General features: G+C 43.9%; 2 protein-coding genes across 3 annotated transcripts; both read left to right on the top strand.

Moving 5' to 3' along the window:
• Window positions 1-1,601: 1,601 nt before the first annotated feature.
• LOC100135948 (myosin light chain 3) lies at window positions 1,602-8,081 on the top strand. 2 transcript variants are annotated; one of them, NM_001124292.1, is given in 6 exon segments: window positions 1,602-1,651; window positions 2,278-2,335; window positions 6,284-6,427; window positions 6,935-7,105; window positions 7,348-7,425; window positions 7,636-8,078. In NM_001124292.1, coding segments are annotated over 6 exon segments (483 nt in total). In that variant the 5' UTR covers window positions 1,602-1,648; the 3' UTR covers window positions 7,665-8,078.
• Window positions 8,082-14,438: 6,357 nt separating this feature from the next.
• On the top strand, window positions 14,439-20,029 carry LOC110528748 (long-chain specific acyl-CoA dehydrogenase, mitochondrial). Its single transcript, XM_036982458.1, has 11 exons — window positions 14,439-14,626; window positions 15,351-15,527; window positions 15,824-15,961; window positions 16,315-16,479; window positions 16,777-16,843; window positions 17,004-17,168; window positions 17,630-17,731; window positions 17,977-18,090; window positions 18,402-18,529; window positions 18,805-18,891; window positions 18,990-20,029. The coding sequence occupies exons 1-11, from the start codon at window positions 14,541-14,543 to the stop codon at window positions 19,081-19,083; spliced, it is 1,323 nt and encodes a 440-aa protein (XP_036838353.1). The 5' UTR covers window positions 14,439-14,540; the 3' UTR covers window positions 19,084-20,029.
• The last annotated feature ends 1,045 nt before the right edge of the window (window positions 20,030-21,074 follow it).

Genomic DNA, 21,074 nt, shown 5'->3' on the forward strand with positions numbered 1-21,074 from the left:
GGCCTACCTTGATAAAAAGAAAGGTATGAATAGCCAATCAGCCTTGATAAAAAGGTGGCCATCTTGCTAAAATGGACCCTTTCCTAAATTTGCCATGGATGGAGATGGGTATTTGGATTTGTGGGTTTACTTAGTTCTCTGCACTGGCCAATGATTATTACAGTGATTTTGATTCAACCATAAAATACATTGTGCCCCTGGACTAAGAAGATTGAAGTTTCAATATGTAGCTAGATGTAGAAGGCTAATGTTTAACTAGATAACATTGCCCATGAAAGGAAGTTAATTCTAGCGAGCAAGCGTTTTAGCCAGGTAGCCTAAGACAACAACAAATAAAAGCGTGTACTGTATGACAATCATAGACCGTTTCGTCACCGTGCAAGAGAGAAGGATGGCATTGACCTCTACAAGTAGGGTGAGTCAACATGTTTTTTCTACTTGCACGAACAAACACACACATCAGAACCATGGACAGCCACATATTTAACTTACATTGATTGGACAATTGTTAGTGGTATCTTTTATTGTCACTGTTTTATGCTAAGCACAGGTGATGCTGGAATAGTGGAAGGCAGCTCCTGTTGTCTTTGCGACTTTCAGTAACTGTCCCTGGTTCTAAATCATTAGTCCGAAAATATGGGAAACATTAACTTTCTTGACCATGCTGTATGTCAGGTAACTAACTATTCAATATGCTTTGTGGACTCCACCGGACAGAGTTGCACTCCGGTTTTGTGATGAAACAGAGGTGTGGTTTAATGTATTCGACTTATTGTCTCGGCCTTTAGACCTAAATATAACGGTGTCAAGACATATGAACTAACAGGTTATAGAGCAAACAACACAATTGTCACAACACAGGTTGTAATATGGCAAAAAAAAATTCTGTCTTGGCTTCCCAGGGGATTTTTTTTAACCCACGCACATCTACTTATTAGCCTACCACCGAATTCGTGTCAGTTGTTTATGGCCTAATGCAAATAGGTGTGCAGCGTCAATAGGAAAAGGCTAACTTGATTTGTAGGGCACTATGCTTATTACGGCCAACAAATATCCTGTTAAACGTAGTGCTTCATGACGTACTGTTGCTGCGGACCCAACAGGACCCTGCTTTTCGTTGTGTGTTTTGACTACTCCCCTATACAACCATAAGAGGAGGAAGACTCTCACCGTTTAAAAATAATCACATGAGAAGCTGTCTGCAGTTGTAGGTTCTGTTGGTTCGGCGCATTTTTTAAAATCCGCGCCGGAACACGCAAATCTAGCCCATTTCAGTGCCCATCTATCACTCACCTACTGCAGGCTAGAATGTCAACCAATAAAATCATTTGCGACCCTTGTAAAGGGGTTTGGAAATGCTGACCCGAGACAAGGCGTCTCGAATCAGTTCCTTAGCCGACTAAATATAGCCCTGTCCCCGTCCTTCTAAAGGCCTGCCAGCGCTCCAAGAGGGGACCACAGCTCCACTTTCCGTATTGCCCTAAGAAAGTTAGAGAACTTCCAAAGTGGCATCTGACCCGCCCCGTGACATCACCACCCGATCATAAATAAGAGAGGGACATTGAGCATGGTTCAGGACCACTCTCTCTCGGGACTCCTGCTTCTTTAGTATTTCTTTCTGCCCCGTGTCAACTCCTTCATCTCCGTAATGGTGTGTACTTTTGGATTTACCAGTGCCTGAATGCTTTTTTTTTGTGCCTATACATTTGTGTGGCTTTGGGGCTATTGGATTATCTAAAAGCCTGACGTTGCTACAGAACTACCATGAGGGCATCTGTGTGATTTGGTATAGAGATTGGATATCAAGACTTGGGTGGTTCCTTTCTTTAACAAAATAAACCACTGTCATACTCCATTTTTTGGGGAAGAAACCAAGGTGGACGTATTAGAGTAGAGCTTCTCATTGGGCTCCACAGAGAAACCTTGGAATATATCCCTAATGCTAATCTGTACAGCTCTACGTACTTGTACCATTGAAAGCATTTCATCTAGCCATCGTCACACTGACTACTGTAATTTCTCACCTAGTGTCTAATTAATTTATTGTTCTATATCTAGAATGTAGACCTTCCATACACCTGTACTTGTATGTTATTCTGTTGAGCACCTGCATCACTTTGAGATTAGTCTCTGTATCACCATGGTGCTGGCGATGTGTTGGTACTTTGAGAATGGCAGGACGCCCGTGGTGCATGGTGGTGATGGATTGGTTATAACAGGTCCCAGATCAGGTCCTAGGGAATCATCCTTGTCTTGTGCTGTGTGCATCTTTAATAGGCTGATGCTGCTCCCGCTGAGGCATCCGGTTCCGCTTTTTCGGCTGACCAGATCGAGGGTAAGTGAAGTGTGTTGAGTTTCTTAGGGCCCTCTCTTTGTCCTGTCTATCTACTCTCTAGGTGAGGACTGTGTAAGACTAGGTGAGGACTGTGTGTAGGACTAGGTGAAGACTCTGTGTAGGACTAGGTGAGGACTCTGTGTAGGACTAGGTGAGGACTCTGTGTAGGACTAGGTGAGGACTCTGTGTAGGACTAGGTGAGGACTCTGTGTAAGACTAGGTGAGGACTCTGTGTAGGACTAGGTGAGGTGAGGACTCTGTGTAGGACTAGGTGAGGTGAGGACTCTGTGTAGGACTAGGTGAGGTGTGGACTAGGTGAGGTGAGGACTCTGTGTAGGACTAGGTGAGGTGAGGACTCTGTGTAGGACTAGGTGAGGTGAGGACTATGTGGACTAGGTGAGGACTCTGTGTAGGACTAGGTGAGGTGTGGACTAGGTGAGGACTTTGTGTAGGACTAGGTGAGGTGAGGACTATGTGTAGGACTAGGTGAGGTGAGGACTATGTGTAGGACTAGGTGAGGTGAGGACTATGTGTAGGACTAGGTGAGGTGAGGACTCTGTGTAGGACTAGGTGAGGACTATATGGACTAGGTGAGGTGAGGACTCTGTGTAGGACTAGGTGAGGTGAGGACTATGTGGACTAGGTGAGGACTCTGTGTAGGACTAGGTGAGGTGTGGACTAGGTGAGGACTTTGTGTAGGACTAGGTGAGGTGAGGACTATGTGTAGGACTAGGTGAGGTGAGGACTATGTGTAGGACTAGGTGAGGTGAGGACTATGTGTAGGACTAGGTGAGGTGAGGACTCTGTAGGACTAGGTGAGGTGTGGACTAGGTGAGGACTTTGTGTAGGACTAGGTGAGGTGAGGACTATGTGTAGGACTAGGTGAGGTGAGGACTATGTGTAGGACTAGGTGAGGTGAGGACTATGTGTAGGACTAGGTGAGGTGAGGACTCTGTGTAGGACTAGGTGAGGTGTGGACTAGGTGAGGACTTTGTGTAGGACTAGGTGAGGTGAGGACTATGTGGACTAGGTGAGGACTATGTGTAGGACTAGTTGAGGTGAGGACTATGTGTAGGACTAGGTGAGGTGAGGACTCTGTGTAGGACTAGGTGAGGTGAGGACTCTGTGTAGGACTAGGTGAGGTGAGGACTCTGTGTAGGACTAGGTGAGGTGAGGACTATGTGGACTAGGTGAGGACTCTGTGTAGGACTAGGTGAGGTGAGGACTCTGTGTAGGACTAGGTGAGGACTATGTGGACTAGGTGAGGACTATGTGGACTAGGTGTGGTGAGGACTATGTGGACTAGGTGAGGACTATGTGGACTAGGTGAGGTGAGGACTCTGTGTAGGACTAGGTGAGGTGAGGACTCTGTGTAGGACTAGGTGAGGTGAGGACTCTGTGTAGGACTAGGTGAGGTGAGGACTAGGTGAGGACTCTGTGTAGGACTAGGTGAGGTGAGGACTCTGTGTAGGACTAGGTGAGGTGAGGACTAGGTGAGGACTCTGTGTAGGACTAGGTGAGGTGAGGACTCTGTGTAGGACTATGTGGACTAGGTGAGGACTATGTGGACTAGGTGAGGACTATGTGTACTAGGTGAGGACTATGTGGACTAGGTGAGGACTATGTGGACTAGGTGAGGACTATGTGGACTAGGTGAGGTGAGGACTGTGTAGGACTAGGTGAGGACTATGTGGATTAGGTGAGGTGAGGACTCTGTGGACTAGGTGAGGACTCTGTGGACTAGGTGAGGTGAGGACTATGTGGACTAGGTGAGGACTTTGTCTTTACAGATAGCTCAGTGAAAAAGCCTGTCCCCTGTGTTTTACAAAGTAGCACTCACCAAGTTCAATAGGCAAAATTACACTCAGTCAAGTTGCCCCCAGAATACGTTCCCCTGTGGACTAGCTTTAGTTATCCTCTCAACGTAGAATTGTATGATCTGCATGGTTTCTGCACCATGAGGTCCCGTCTGTGAGGGCCTAACAAAGTGTGATAAGTCACTGGAAATTACCTAAGTTGTGTCCACTAGTTTTGGAGCCCATGGCCTTGACAACACAAGTGCAGAATAACCCAGGGGCTTGTTCAGCTGTCCAGAGGAGATTAGTGTCCCTGCTTCTATTCTGAGCAGCACTGTCTTGTCTTGAATGACAGAGCACAGTGGTCCTTAGGGCTCGCGTGGCCAGCCGCATCTCCGTACAGCAGGAGCCTGACCCACCCTCCACCCTTTGTTCCTCACTGAAGGACATGATCTTTTAAAAGACTCCTTCAGAGTGGCTGTTGTTTTGTGTAGAGATAGTTGGTGTGTAGAACTAGTAGCAGTTGGTGTGTAGAGCTAGTAGCAGTTGGTGTGTAGAACTAGTAGCAGTTGGTGTGTAGAACTAGTGGCAGTTGGTGTGTAGAACTAGTGGCAGTTGGTGTGTAGAACTAGTGGCAGTTGGTGTGTAGAACTAGTGGCAGTTGGTGTGTAGAACTAGTGGCAGTTGGTGTGTGTGTGGAACTGGTGTGTGTGTGTGTGTGTGTGTGTGTGTGTGTGTGTAGAACTAGTGGCAGTTGGTGTGTAGAACTAGTGGTAGTTGGTGTGTGTGTGTAGAACTAACTAGTGGTAGGTAACTGGTCAGAAAAGGGTGAGCTGGAAATGAACTGTTGAGGCCAATTATTCATTTTAGCACCTAGTGAAGTATCACGTCAGTCAGTGGCAGGCGGGCCCCATTGGCTGGAGGAGAAGCTAGGCTGGGTGCTGCAGGTGGGCCCCACTCTCCTATACTGGACACATCATTAACACACTGTTCTTAAGACCATATACAATTCCTGTATGTCATCTTATACAATACAATTATTGTATAGGTGTTATCAGACAAGTCACTATTAGAACAAATTGGTAACACTTGATCAACTTTCATAAATAAGCATTAATAAACAAATGTTTTTTCATTATAAACATTTATAAACATTTATAATGTAATACAAGTTATTATAAACTGTTTCCTAAAGAATCCACTGCTTCTGCATACTCTAGACTAGATAAATTGCTATTGGCTGGAGGAGCAGCTAGGCTGGGTGCTGGAGGAGCAGCAGCTAGGCTGGGTGCTGGAGGAGCAGCTAGGCTGGGTGCTGGAGGAGCAGCTAGGCTGGGTGCTGGAGGAGCAGCTAGGCTGGGTGCTGGAGGAGCAGCTAGGCTGGGTGCTGGAGGAGCAGCTAGGCTGGGTGCTGGAGGAGCAGCTAGGCTGGGTGCTGGAGGAATGCAGGCGGGCCCTATGCTAGCGTGTGTTGATTACTCCAGAGTCAGCATTCTTATGTTTAAACCGAGCCGGGCAGGCGGACACGCCCGTGCCCGTATATGGCATGGGTTACTTTCTTAGGGCGTATCGATTGTCAGTCGCTGGTCCTAAATGCCAAACGCCAGCAGGCCTTGTAGGGGGGAGTGAGGGAGGGGGGCAGCTGCTGCAGTTCAGAAATCACATAAGGCCAGTAATCTGTTGGATCACTTTCAATTGAGATTCACAGTGGAGTCCATAGAAATAGGGACCCGCCTGCCATGCTACCTCACCTCTACAGTTGATCATTATTCAGGGAACAATGAGGGAGGAATCGAGCGGTCGCCATCTTGGAATCTGCAGCACGGCAACATGAGACATGTCGTTTCTCACCATTCTCCAGTGCTGCATTTAGAATGAACTTTCACGAGAACAGTGTCATTGATTGCGTGTAGTTTTACTAGAAGTATTGAACAAATACCTGGTCTGTTTTGTCATTGGTTCACAAAACAAAATGACTAATAACGACGAAGCTCCTTTTCGTCCCTTTCAATAACTAAAATATTACAACTTTGATTTATTGAAACATTTTGAGTGTGAAGAGTTGTCAGGTTACTTACTGTATGTTTGTGTACTTTCCGCTTGTCTTCATCCAACTCATCGTAACTCTTCTGCTCTTCCCTCCGCCCTCCAGACTTCAAAGAGGCCTTTGGGCTCTTCGACAGAGTCGGTGACAGCATGATTGGATACAACCAGGTGGCTGATGTCATGCGCGCCCTGGGACAGAACCCCCAGAACAAGGAGGTTGCAGCGATCCTGGGAAAACCATCCCCCGATGGTGAGACCACCACTACTCCTATAGGGATAGGTTGAGAGAACGTTGTGAGAACGTCATGATACGTTCAGGTATAAATGTAGTATGACGACCAAACAGGCCTCTCTACTCCTGTAGAATAAGTAATGATGTCTGTTCTAGTCATGACATTGCAAAGTCCCACATACGTTTGCCCTACTAAATGTGGCCCCGGGGATGGAATAGTCCCAAAAGTGTAAATCCCACCCCACCGCCCTCCAGGTGGTCTTGATCAAACACTCCACTTATTTGAAATAAACAAATACTCTTTGAACCCACATCTGGTAACGATATGAATGTTAATTTTGTTGTCTGGTTGAAAGACTGATTATATAAAATAATAATGAGGTAACGACCGTCACTAGCGAGACACTGTTTGTCATTGACGTGGTGTGTACGATGTGATCGTATGAAAACAAGCAGTGGAAGGCTATAGATGGACCACCCTACCGTGTGTGACTAACGTCAATCTCTTCTCCTTCGTCGTGTCAGATATGGCCAACAAGAGGCTGGCCTTCGCCGATTTCATGCCCATGATGGAAAAAGTCGATAAAATAGTGAAGGGTACACTTGATGACTACGTTGAGGGTCTCCGCGTCTTCGACAAGGAGGGCAACGGCACCGTGTCTGGGGCTGAGCTGCGCATCGTGCTGGGCACACTGGGTGAGTGGAGTCGATACGTTTAGACACGTTACAGTACAGCGCTGACTGGGCAGTGGGTTAGGGGTTGGCTGGGTGACATCCCCTGGCCACCCTACACCCGAGGGACACTACTGCCACATTGCTTACACCTGTCTAACCGTCTCAGATCTACACACGTGCTTAGGGTGTAGGGTGTGTTGGGGTTGATTTTGCATTCAGGATGTGTGTGTTTTCCTGACTGGCTCGTTGTTGGTCCCTCTTAGGTGAGAAGATGTCAGAGGCCGAGATTGATTCCCTCCTTATAGGTCAGGAGGACGAGAACGGCAGCATCAACTATGAGGGCAAGTCTTGTTCAACCTCTAAAGAGCAAATACCCAGGATCCTGCACAGATCACGTCACAGGCTGTTTTAATAACACTATCATTCAAATATTTGTACTCTTATTTAAATTGATGTTTATGAAATGATTTTATAAATGTGTATGTTTTATGATTTTTTTTATTTAGGTCTCTTGCTCCTGTACTTATGCGTTCTCTCTGTTCTCCCCACAGCATTCGTCAAGCACGTCCTGTCTGTGTAAGATAGTGCTGCAGCAACCAAAGCTTATCCATCTCCCAGACCCCATGGTGTCAGGACTGTTTTTCTAAAGACCAACCTAGGAAAGAAAAGGACTATAATGGGATGTCGAAAAGCCATTCTGTGTTTGTTCTGTTTTCGTCCGTCCCCTTTTCAACTCATCACTACTCCTCTCTACGGAAGTGACCTCTCCGCTGTCAGATGACGAGCCTCGCCTCCACCTGGGGCATGTTTCTCCTCTTGGGGTGGGACGGTGACCACTCATCAAGTAGGGGATTGTACCCTCTGCCCCGCCCACCTCATGTCATCATCTTGCCGGCAATGCTGGCTGGAAAAGATTGTGGATCGGCCGCCAAGCCCCTCCCCCATCAGTTATATTTATTTTCACTCTGTCGTTTCAGAATAAACTTTTCCAAAAGTACATCCCCCACCTGGCTTGATTGTTGGTCTTCTTCTTTGAGCTTGTGACGATGTACTATTTTACAGGTGTCCTCCATGAAAAGATAAGACAGGAATATTAAGATGTGTATAAATACACCTTCACTGAAATACAACTATCATATATCATAGCATATTTTTTCATAAACATATTAAACAAGTGAACTACTGTTGACTGAAAGAACACTATTTGCTGAATCTACAGTTACATGTTGCAATGGTAAGTTAAAGGCCCAATGCAACCGTTTTTATTATGGTTTTCAATGGGGGGGGGGGGCTGAAAACTAGGATTTTTTGTCAGAGAGTTTTGGAACTCTGTTACTGGTTTATTAACTAAACTCCATCCCACCAAAACAGGCTGAAACTTAAGGCATTCTTATCTAAACAGCTCTTACTCTAAAAGGGCATTATCATAATTTTCACAATTTCACAGTATTATACCAACCTCAGTGTGGAAATATATAATACAGGAAAGTCACGTTTTTGACTGCAATGGGCCTTTAATGGGATCAAAATAGGAAGGTTGAAGACGTTACAAATAACTTTTCTTCCATCGACTGTTTGACACATCTTCAGAAACCCAAGGATCTCACTTAGCATCTACCATGTTTGACTAGTCCCATACAGCCGTGCCATGTATCCATCCATGGGTATTAAAGTATCACCAAACAACATGTCGAGTGGTTATATCATAAAGCCTTTTTGCACTGCAGAATATATGTTAGCCCTCTGTAAAACATATTCTGTCTTGGTACATACTTGCTGTTGAATGAAATGACCCATTCAAAAGGTTAGTTCACAATCTCACTGGATTAGAGAATAGCAAATCCCACACTGATGGGGGATAAGAATCTGTTCTTAACTGACTTGCCTAGTTAAATAAAGGTTAAATATTTTTTTAAATACCCTGAAATGTAGACTTTTCAATGTAACCCAAAACATATTGGGTTTTGAATAATATAACAAAACGTTTTGTTAATCTTATTGGATTATTGAAGGCCAAATCCCATACTACCCTAGGATATATCACATATGTAATGGGTAGGCAGAGAAAATATGTCGTAGGCTCATTCAGGCCTTACCTCCGCCCAGTAGATGGCAGCACATTCAACAGATGAGGTTGTAGCCTACTCTTGAAGAAACACATTCACTTTTGTTGTGTCGGTTGGGTGAAAGTGTTACACGGGAAAATGTTCTCAAAAGCTGTCAACACGTGTTTAACTAGTGTGAAAAATATATGTCGGGGTTGACAGATACTCTCTACTGCAAGTGCCAGATCCGTTCGTTTTGAGCAGTACTCAATGAGCAGTACATAAGTTGTTTATTGTTTCTATGGAGAATAGTGTTGAATTCATCAAAATGATGCATAAACATATTTTAGTTTTACAATGTTGTCATGTAACTTAATCAGCAAGCAAAATATAGCTAGTTAGTTATATTGTTCAACATTGTCTGTTGACCCGCTAATGCGAAACTGGGACACAGTCACCTTGGGATACAACCAGAAATACCTATTTACGCTTAGTTAGTTAGCTAGCTTGCTAGGGGGTTTGAGTCCATAATAACTCAGCTATACAACACTGCATACATACTCCCTATTCATGAAACTGACTATCCTGATCGATTGAATGGTTGTTTTATTTCATTCTTGGCCTGGTTTAACCTAACTGACGTTATCTAGGTTACTGTGTCCTTGGCAATAGCGGGTGACTGCGGGTGCACCCGATTAGACTATAACCACCCCATTAAAAGGTGGAAACATCTTACCAATCACATCATTAAAAGGTGGAAACATCTTATCAATCACACCATTAAAAGGTGGAAACATCTTACCAATCACATCATTAAAAGGTGGAAACATCTTATCAATCACACCATTAAAAGGTGGAAACATCTTACCAATCACATCATTAAAAGGTGGAAACATCTTATCAATCACACCATTAAAAGGTGGAAACATCTTACCAATCACACCATTAAAAGGTGGAAACATCTTACCAATCACACCATTCATATGGTGAATGTGGATTTTTCCACCTTTTAATGGGGTGATTAGTGACTAATCGGGTGCTTCTATATCTGAAGCTCTTTCACGTATCTTTTGGCTTCATGTTGCCTGGTAATCAATACTGTTATGGTTATGTCGCGACCTAATGCACATTTTTCCCGATCAGTTCCGAAGTTTAACCGAAATAGTCATACTGGATTGATAAGGTAAGGTAAGGTTAGCCAAACGTGTGTTTAACAAACCTAACCCTAACCTTAACCATTTTCAATTCCAACTTCAATGGGGTAGGGACATCCCAAGGATTCCAGATAGCAAGGACTGTTTATCATCTATGTTGGCACATGCAAAGCACTGAAGGAAAGTCAACGTGGAAGTGTGTAATGATGTTTTCGACACTGCTATTTCAATTCTTAGCAGCGTTCATTCCATCCTTCTGTTTAAGCCACTGCAACAGTTCTGGAAAAAATAAGGGGAATGCCCATTATTATAAATAATGTAGGCGCAAGTGAGGATTTTAAAGGCTGGGATTTTGAACCAGTAGTCCAGATTTATTGTACAATCTGTTATTTATTGTACAATCTGTTCCTTAACGTGAATTTCTTCATTATTGCATGGGATGTAGATCCGTAAATATATGGTTGCTGCTGCTGTCGTACTGTAAGTGCCAACTTTGTTTGGTCTGCCTGCATTTGTAACGGATGTGAAACGGCTAGTTAGCAGTGTGCGCTAAATAGCGTTTCAATCAGTGACGTCACGTGCTCTGAGACCTTGAAGTAGTTGTTCCCCTTGCTCTGCAAGGGTCGCGGCTTTTGTGGCGCGATGGGTAACGATGCTTCGTAGGTGTCAGTTGTTGATGTGTGCAGAAGGTCCCTGGTTCGCGCCCGGGTATGGGCGAGGGAACGGTTTAAAATTATACTGTTACACATTACTATGGGAACCTCCGATTTAAATTATAGATATTCTCTCTGATTTTCTGTGAATGGGTGTGTGTTTATTTATGTAACGGTATTGCTTCCTTCACTCTCCGTTCCCCAACCTGGCCTCGAAACAGACCTGAATCCAATCGAGAATCTGTGGAAAGAACTGAAAACTGCTGTTCACAAATGCTCTCCATCCAACCTCACTGAGCTCGAGCTGTTTTGCAAGGAGGAATGGGAAAAAATGTCAGTCTCTCGATGTGCAAAACTGATAGAGACATACCCCAAGCGACTTACAGCTGTAATCGCAGCAAAAGGTGGCGCTACAAAGTATTAACTTAAGGGGGCTGAATAATTTTGCACGCCCAATTTTTCAGTTTTTGATTTGTTAAAAAAGTTTGAAATATCCAATAAATGTCGTTCCACTTCATGATTGTGTCCCACTTGTTGTTGATTCTTCACAAAACAATACAGTTTTATATCTTTATGTTTGAAGCCTGAAATGTGGCAAAAGGTCGCAAAGTTCAAGGGGGCCGAATACTTTCGCAAGGCACTGTATATATATATACACACACACACAAAATCTATATTTACGTAATGTGAACAACTCACCTCACCTGAAAGAAGGCACAGCTGAATCTCTACAGTAACATGTTGCAACAGTAAGTTAGTGGGATCAAAGAGGAAGACAGAATAAGACATTACAAAATAACTTTTCTTCCATCAACTGTTTGACACATTTTCAGAAACTTGATCCGTTGTCAGAATACCTATCAATGATGCATTGGGTCCAATGAAGATAAGTTAGTTGATTTATTATGGATTTATGAGATAATATGACCAGAAGTCTTATGTGGTGGATGGAATGAATGAATACGTTTGCAATCAATCACTGTCAAACAAACCTGGATGAAACCAATGCAACATCCATGTCGGTCAATACTAAGTGGGTTCCTTGGGACATCGAACTCTGACGAACTCTAGGGTCATCTCAAGGATCCCACTTAGCATATGAGCCGTGACATTTATCCACGTATGGTTATTGAAGTGTCATCAAGTAATATATCAACAGTGACTATATCATAAAGCACTTTTGTACTGCAGAAAATGTATGTTAGCCCACTCTGAAATCCTCTGTAAAACATTATGTTTTCTCTTGGTACATACTTGCTGTTGAATGAAATGACCAATTCAAACAGCTAGTTCACAATCTCTGGATTACCCGGAGTATGAAGTATGAGCCACCTTAGTCATAGACTGTTCACTCTGCTACCACACGGTAAGCGGTACCGGAGCGCCAAGTCTAGGTCCAAAAGACTCCTTAACTGTTTCTACCCCCAAACCATAAGACTCCTAAACAGTTAGTCAAATTACTACCCAGACTATTTGCATTGAACCCTCCCCTTTTTATGCTGCTGATACTCGCTGTTTATTATCTATGCGTAGTCACTTTACCCCTACCTACATGTATATATTACCTCAATAACCGGTACCCCCTGAATATAGCCTCATTAGTTAGTTTATTGTGTTTAGAATGTATTTATTTTTAAACTTTTATTTAGTAAATATTTTCTTACCTCTTTTTCTTGAAACTGCATTGTTGGTTAAGGACTTGTAAGGAGGCATTTTATGGTCTACAACTGACAAATTCGATTTGATTTCCGTGAAAATCGACTCTAAAATCCAATTTAACACAAAACATACTGGCTTTTGAATAAAACAACACATTTAAATGTTGAATTAAATCTCACTGGATTATTGTTGAAGCCTAAATAAGTGCATTTGGAAGTATTCAGACCCTTTTTCCACATTTTGTTACTTTATTCTAAAATGTATTAAATAGTTTTTTTCCCCTCAATCTACACACAATACCCCATAATGACAAAGCAAAAACGTTTTTTATTTTATTTTTAGAAATGATCACATTTACATAAGTATTCAGACCCTTTACTCAGTACTTTGTTGAAGCACCTTTGGCAGTGATTACAGCCTTGAGTCTTATTGGTTATGACACTACAAGCTTTGCACACCTGTATTTGAGGAGTTTCTCCCATTCTTCTCTGCAGATCCTCTCAAGCGCTGTCAGGTTGGATGAGGAACGTTGCTGCACAGATATTTTCAGGTCTCCAGAAATGTTTGATTGGGTTCAAGTCCCGGGTTCTGGCTGGGCCACTCATGGGCATTCAGAGACTTGTCCACTCCTGCTTTGATTTGGCTGTGTGCTTCGGGTCATTATCCAGTTGGAAGGTGAACCTTTGCCCCAGTCTGAGGTCCTTAGCGCTCTGGAGCAGGTTTTCATCAAGGATCTCTCTGTACTTTGCTCTGTTCATCTTTCCCTCGATCCTGACTAGTCTCCCACTCCATGCTGCTGAAAAATCCCCATAGCATGATGCTGCCGCCACCATAATTCACTGTAGGGATGGTGCCAAGTTTGCTCCAGGCGTGATGCTTGTCATTCAGGCCAAAGAGTACAATCTTGGTTTCATCAGCCCAGAGAATCTTGTTTCTCATGGTCTGAGAGTCCTTTAGGTGCATTTTGGCATAGTCCAAGTGGGTTGTCATGTGCCTTTTACTGAGGAGTGGCTTCCGTCTGGCCACTCTACCATAACAGCCTGATTGGTGGAATGCCCAAGAGATGGTTGTCCTTCTGGAAGTTTCTCCCATCTCCACAGAGGATTTCTGGAGCTCTGTCAGAGTGACTATTGGGTTCTTGGTCACCTCCCTGACCAAGGCACTTCTCCCCCGATTGCTCAGTTTGGCCGGGTGGCCAGCTCTAGGAAGAGTCTTGGTGGTTCCAAACGTCTTCCATTTAATAATGATGAAGGCCACTGTGTTTTTGAGGACCGTCAATGCTGCAGAAATGTTTTGGTACCCTTCCCCAGATCTGTGCCTCGACACAATCCTGTGTCAGCGCTCTACGAACAATTCCTTTGACCTCATGGCTTGGTTTTTGTGCTGACATGCACTGTCAACTGTGGGATCTTACATAGACAGGTGTGTGCCTTTCCAAAACATGTCCAATCAATTGAATTTACCACCGATGGACTCCAATCAAGTTGTAGAAACATCTGAAGGATGATCAATGGAAACAGGATGCACCTGAGCTCAATGTTGAGTCTCATAGCAAAGGGTCTGAATACTTATAAATATAAGGCATTTCGTTTAAAATGTTTAATACATGATCATTTCTAAAACCCTGTTTTTGCTTTGTCATTATGGGGTATTGTGTGTAGATTGATGAGGGAAAATTCTAATTTCATCATTAAGGCTGTAACGTAACAAAATGTGGAACACGTGAAGGGGTCTGAATACTTTCCGAATGCACTGTATATCATCCATTATGTTTGGAATGTGTCAAATCTGATGTAATACGTTCATTCTGCAGGCCTTACCTCCGCCCAGTAGATGGCAATAACTTCAACAAATGAGACCGTAGCCTACGCTTGAAATACTAGAGAAGATACGCATTCAATTTTATTGTGTCAGTTGCGTAAAAGCGGTAACGTTACGGAGGAAAATGTTGTCAAAAGCTGTCAAAGCGTGTTATTCTGGTGTGAAACATGTATGTCGAGGTGGACAGGTACTTTCTTCTGCAAATGCCAGGTGCGTGTGGTAGATTTGCATGCTAATTTTTACTGGAGAAACGATGTCTGTAGATATGCTTATCATTCACGTTAATTTACTGTCATTGAGCAGGAAATAAGTTATTTATTTTAAACATAAATATTTTAGTTAAGACAGCCTTGTCATATGTAGTCAGCAACAAAATATAGCTTCTTATAGTGTTCAACATTGTCTGTTGACCCGCTAATGCTAAACTGGGACACAGTCACCTTTGGCACACTTTCCCAGAAATGGCCTTTAAAGCCTACCTAACGTGTTCCTTCACATATGAGGTAACTAGTGGGTTTGAGTTTGTAACTCAGCTATCCAACACTGCTAGCTAAAGGTTTTAACACCAGATAATGTGGTTTTTAATCTGAAGATACATCACTGCATACTTCCTATTCGTGAACCTGACTCTCCTGATTGATTGACTGGTTGTTTTGTTTGCTCCTTGGTTTGGTTGCTTTAACCTAATGGCATTAGTAATGTCCTTCTAGGTTACTCAGCCCGCCATGGGGGGCTAGTCAAATTCCACTACTGACTACACTGATCTCAGAAGTCAGTTTCTAACTTTCTTAGCAAACACACAAGTGGTTCAGTATACCACACCTAAAGATTAAAGGTGGACTTTGTAGGACACGTTAGGCCTTACAACCGCCTTGTTATGCTCATTAGACCAACATGTAGTTTATTTATAAGTGCCTGTGCCTCCATTTCCCAGAATGCAGCACAGCCAGCCCCAGGAAGGGAAAGTTCCCCCGTCCAATCGGCCGGAGACGTCCAGCGCCAAGACTCTGATGGACATCGGCACCCGCAGAATCTTCAACGAGGATCATGACATGTTCAGGGAGAGTGTCCGACGTTTCTGGACAGAGGAGGTGGTGCCCTACCACAAGGAGTATGTATTGACTGTCTGTAACCATCTCTATAGAGGCCTAGTGTTTCCCACCAGGGTCCTGTTCATTAAGTACCAAACGGTAGGAAATTGACTGAAAGCGGGAGGAACCAGTTGAACACTCGTTTTCCATTGCAGAATGTTTTGAAGTGGTTGTTCTATTGTGTGACCTAATAAACAGGATGCTGATGATCAAGCTTTTTTTGCTTCAGTGAACTGAATGGTTTTCATGATGTGATTATGTTGTGATGACTCTGCTGACTTAAGGTATGGTCTCTGTCTCCCCCCCCCCCCTCCAGGTGGGAGAAGGCAGGTATGGTGAGCAGGGAGCTGTGGCAGAAGGCTGGGGAGCAGGGTCTGTTGGGCATCCTCACTCCAGAGGAGCACGGGGGGATCGGAGGTGATCTGCTGTCTGCAGCTGTGATGTGGGAGGAGCAGTGAGTATCTTGTCCTGACCAGGGATCAGCTCCCCACTGTCCATATAATCACATTAATTATGATCTAAACTGATCCTAGCTCAGCACTCATACTCGGAGACGCTATATGAATACAGGCCCAGGTGTGGGTTGATTGGCTAGTATTTCCCCAAGCCCTATTGCTATGACCATGGGCGTATAGCAGAATGTAACAGTTGTGATTATATGTCAAACAACTGACTTAACTTAGATGCCTACTGATAACATCAAAATGCTATTCTGTCAACAGGCTTTGTGTTGTACTGAGGGAAAGTCAGAAGGGGATATCAGGACGTTACACCCCTCTCCTCACCCTGTCTCTCTTTGTCCTCTAGGATGTACTCTAACTGCTCTGGCCCAGGCTTTGCCCTCCACTCTGAGATCTGCATGCCCTACATCAGTAACTATGGCTCCAAGGAACAGATTGATCGCTTCATACCCCAGATGGCTGCTGGTACCTGCATCGGGGCTATCGCCATGACGGAGCCGGGAGCTGGCAGGTGAGGACTTTTAACACTACTGGGCCAAGCTGAGCTGTACTGCTCTGGTCTGGTTACCCTACTGGAAAGCATGATGTGAAAATAAGATATCCAAGCAGGCACAGTACGGTTTGGGTCAGCACGATGGTGTGAAATTTGTTCGTTTAATAGGCTATACTTTCAGCATGAGAATTTGACGATGGTAAGGTCAATTTGGGGTCATTCTGCTTGTTTTCATTACGTGTTCTCTAACTTCTTCCTCTGTCTAGCCAATAGCAGTTCATCCTAAAGACCCTCTCTTCTCTCCGTTCAACCCAGTGACCTCCAAGGTGTCAGGACGTACGCTAAGAAGGACGGCGATGACTGGATCCTCAACGGCAACAAGGTGCGTTCAGGGTGGATGTGGTTTAACCAGACTAGGGTTGTGTTCAGTAGGGCACACCGTAGCAAAACGTTTGACAAATTTGGGTAGTACCTCCGTTTCAAAATGTTTTCTCCCAACTGAACATGACCCATGTCATTGACCGTTGTCCTTTCACCCACAGGTGTTCATCACCAACGGCTGTATGGCCGACATGGTGATCGTGGTGACCGTAACGAACCGCGAGGCGAAAACAGCGGCCCACGGGATCAGCCTCTTCCTGGTGGAGAAAGGAATGCCGGGCTTCCAGGCGGGCAAGAAGCTGGAGAAGATTGGCCTGATGGCACAGGTACAGTCAGAAATCTCAAGTGCACATTTTTTTAACCCCCTCTCGTTAAGGGGCCATTTTGACCACCTGGCTGGGTTCAAATACTTTTGATTTCCTTTTCACATCCTTTCAGTTTGATTGAGCCTGTATGTAGAACCAGAGAGATGGGTTGCTTTTGTTTTTTTTACTATTCCTTTGGTTTCATTGTGTAGTTAAAGCTCAATCGAAGGCAGCTAAAGTATTTGAAAGAAAACAAACACTATTGAATCCAGGTCTGGTCAAATGAGAAAAAAAAACTCATCGCTTCAAACAGTCGGTTTGATATTGACGTCCCTTGAGAAGTGGGTTCAGATGACGAGAAGTGGGTTCAGATGACGAGAAGTGGGTTCAGATGACGAGAACTAGTCAACTGTCATGTCAGCCCATTTTATAGAACAGCCATTACCTTCGATATATATTAACCGTTGTCTCTCTGTCCCCAGGACACGGCTGAGCTGTTCTTTGAGGACGTGCGTCTCCCTGCTTCTGCCCTGCTGGGACAGGCCAACAAGGGCTTCTACTACCTGATGAACGAGCTGCCACAGGTACACCTTTCAGAGAGGAATTACACTTGCATGATGATATACCAGGGTTGGGGTCAGGTACATTTCAATTCAGGAAGTAAACTGAAATTGCAATACCGATTGTATTTATTTAAAGAGAAATGACTGAGTTGAAGGGAATTGGCCCCTAACCTATTCCTATGTACTCGATTGTCACAAAGGTATGACTATATCTAGTAGCTACAGACCACATCATTATTAATGCTCTTCACCTCTTGTTCTTCCAGGAACGCCTGCTGATTGCAGACATGGCCATCGCCAGCAGTGAGTTCATGTTTGAGGAGACCAGGAACTATGTGACTCAGAGGAAGGCTTTCGGCAAGACCATCGCACACCTTCAGGTTGGATAGCATTATCTTTGACTCGTATTTCTGCTGTAGTAACAGGTATGTTTTCGCTGTAGTGAACACTAGTGCTATTGGGGTGGTAGGTAACCTATGTTAGAGAAGCTGAGTCAAAGTGGGGACTGAACTAGCAACTAGAGGGCTGTTGGTGTCAGACCCCGTACCTCCTACTGTTTTGCCCTTGAGCGAGGCACTTAACCTCAAACTATCTCCATAGAACACATTTCTGTTTGATCAGATGGATGAATAGTTGTATTGTAGTATATTGAAGTGATCCACTAACTCCATCCCCCTGTCTCATGGTGCAGACTGTGCAGCACAAGCTGGCAGAGCTGAAGACTGAGATCTGTGTGGGCCGCTCCTTTTTAGACACCTGTCTCCAGCTTCACACAGAGAAACGCCTGGACTCTCAAACAGCCTCTATGGCCAAGTACTGGTGAGAACGCAACCAAATACTAAACCTTCCTTCACCAGATGTCTGCTACTCCAGTCCAGAACTGTCAGGATGTTTGATCTGTAAAGTGCACTTGCACATCCACCCATGGATTGGATTTAAAGGGAGTGGATTGGTATAAGAGTAATGCTGGTGATGTCTTTCCAGACAATGCTTTTAAACCCATGAAGTGTTGAAGTGCACCCTTCAGGGAGAAGGGTAGAGAATTGGGACACCCCCTATATGGTCTGACTTGACTTTTTGTTGTTGTTTATCAGGGCGTCTGACCTCCAGAACTCTGTGGCCACCCGGTGTCTGCAGCTCCACGGAGGCTGGGGCTACATGTGGGACTACCCCATCGCCAAGTGAGTGACGGTGATGTGTGTCTCATGGAAATATAACATGTTATTCTCTTTAGTTCTATGCTGTCAGTGCACATGAAAACCCTCTCTCTCCCCATCAGGGCGTTTGTGGATTCCCGTGTCCAGCCCATCTATGGAGGAACCAATGAGATCATGAAGGAGCTGATCGCCCGCAGTATCGTCAGCCAGAAGTGAGGGAGACGTCCCAGTGACATCACCATGGAGGAGAACTGGGAAGTGGTTAACATAAGTCTCTTAACACCAACAGCAGTTTTGACTGGGTTAGCTACTGAGCTGGTTGTCCGTGCCTTTTTAAGTGATTGTCATGTTCACTGAAGGTAGGCTAGTGGTATTTCTGGGACAAATCTCAACTTCCACTTAAGTCAAATTTTTACTTATTCTCCCATAGAGATCAATGCATGACTGAGAGAAACATTTTACTTAAGTGGAACTTAGGATTCACTCCTCTTTGAATAAGCATGGAGTGAAATAATAGATATTCAGGTTTTGTCATTTATTTTCTAATATTGCTGGGAATGTGTTTTTAACAATCTAGATGTAGGGTTGTTTATCCCTTTCCTCTTGGCTTCTACAAAGTCAACAATATGTTATTAAATCCGTCCATCCTTTCACACTTGAAATCTAAAAAGGTTTGAAACCATGATCAAATAAATGCACAGAGTTAAGTTGTATATTTTTGTAATACCACCTTTGTGTTTGTGTCCGACTGTCTTTCCTGCTGTGTTTATGGGGGTGGAAAACTAAATGGTATAGTCCTGTACGTTAGAATGTTTTAGTTTGAATGAACAGCATTTTATCCATCATTTGTTCCTAGCTCCAAACCGGAAGTGCCCTTGCATTCTTCTCCTGATAACTATTAATGGTCAGCATTAAAGGGGGAAGGGGGAGACCTAGTCAGTTGTACAACTGAATGCATTCAACTGAAATGTGTCTTCTGCATTTAACCCCTCTGAATCGGAGAGGTGCGGGGGGCTGACTTAACACCTCAACAAGCTGGGAATTAGAACATTGCAGTATTGTTGAACATTTTAAACGCCACCTTTTTTGACATTTTGTAATGTAATAATATTGCTTGTTTATTAAAGTTATACAATTTTGGTGATCCCTCTTCCAATTTGGATCTATTGTGTTCTGTCAGTTTCATGACGATGTTGGGTGTTCTATTGCAGTGGACGAAGACATACAGGAATAATGCATCGTGATGCGGTCCTAATGCATTATAAGCCCGGTTTTTGGTGTGTGTCTGTTGTACGTGAGAAGATGTGTGAGCCTGAGATTGATGCCCTGGTGACAGCTCAGGAGGATGAGAACGGCAGCCTCAACAACTAAGGTTAAGTCTTCTGCACAATGCTATGTATTATTTTAACCACAAGATGGCAGTAAGTCTTGTGAACCAATTAAACCTGGGTTTTATTCCATCTCAACAGTGATGTGTCTGTCTACTAGGAGTATTTTCATTAGCTTTGATTCCATTCCTTTCATTTTTATCAATTCCTATCTGTATGGTTTTGATAATCATCCTGTTTCCTTCAGTATTAAAGTTTAGTGGAGGGCTATGGGCACATCTATTAAAAGCTCTTGTCCCAGGTGCTGTGTTAGGATGTAGAACAAAAAATAAATCCACATTCATGAAACACCATTGGGCAGGGGCCACATTCAGTAGTCAAATGTTGAGAAATGTAATGAATAGAGCTGAAGAGCTTCCTTATTCTACATATCACTCTGTTCTACATCATGTATTTCTATCTGAAATCTACAACGGTTGTGCTTGGCTAAACCTATTTACCCAGGCGTAGTATTAAATCCAGCTGCCTCTCTGAACACTTGAGTTGCAAACTGCTTTGGCTCAACACAGGCAGGTGTAATTTCTGGCTCCCATTGACCCAGTCCCAAACTGAAACCCATACATGTACTGGGTAAGCATCCCAATTTGCACCCTATTCTCTATATGTAGTGCACTACTTTTGACCAGAGCCCTTTCATTTGGGATGCGCACCTAACGTATATAGCTTGATTTAGGTTGAGTTGGATGTCTTGTGTTGTTTTTACATGATAAAGCTGGTGTTTCAGTGGTGCTAGTATGCTGCTGTCAGGGAATATGCCTGTGGCCAGCTGGCATGGGTACACATGTTTTCTGTTTAAGGAGAGGGAGAGTCAATCTGCTC

Source organism: Oncorhynchus mykiss, chromosome 7 (genome assembly GCF_013265735.2).
Source record: "Oncorhynchus mykiss isolate Arlee chromosome 7, USDA_OmykA_1.1, whole genome shotgun sequence".
In the NCBI taxonomy this organism is placed as follows: Eukaryota; Metazoa; Chordata; class Actinopteri; order Salmoniformes; family Salmonidae; genus Oncorhynchus; species Oncorhynchus mykiss.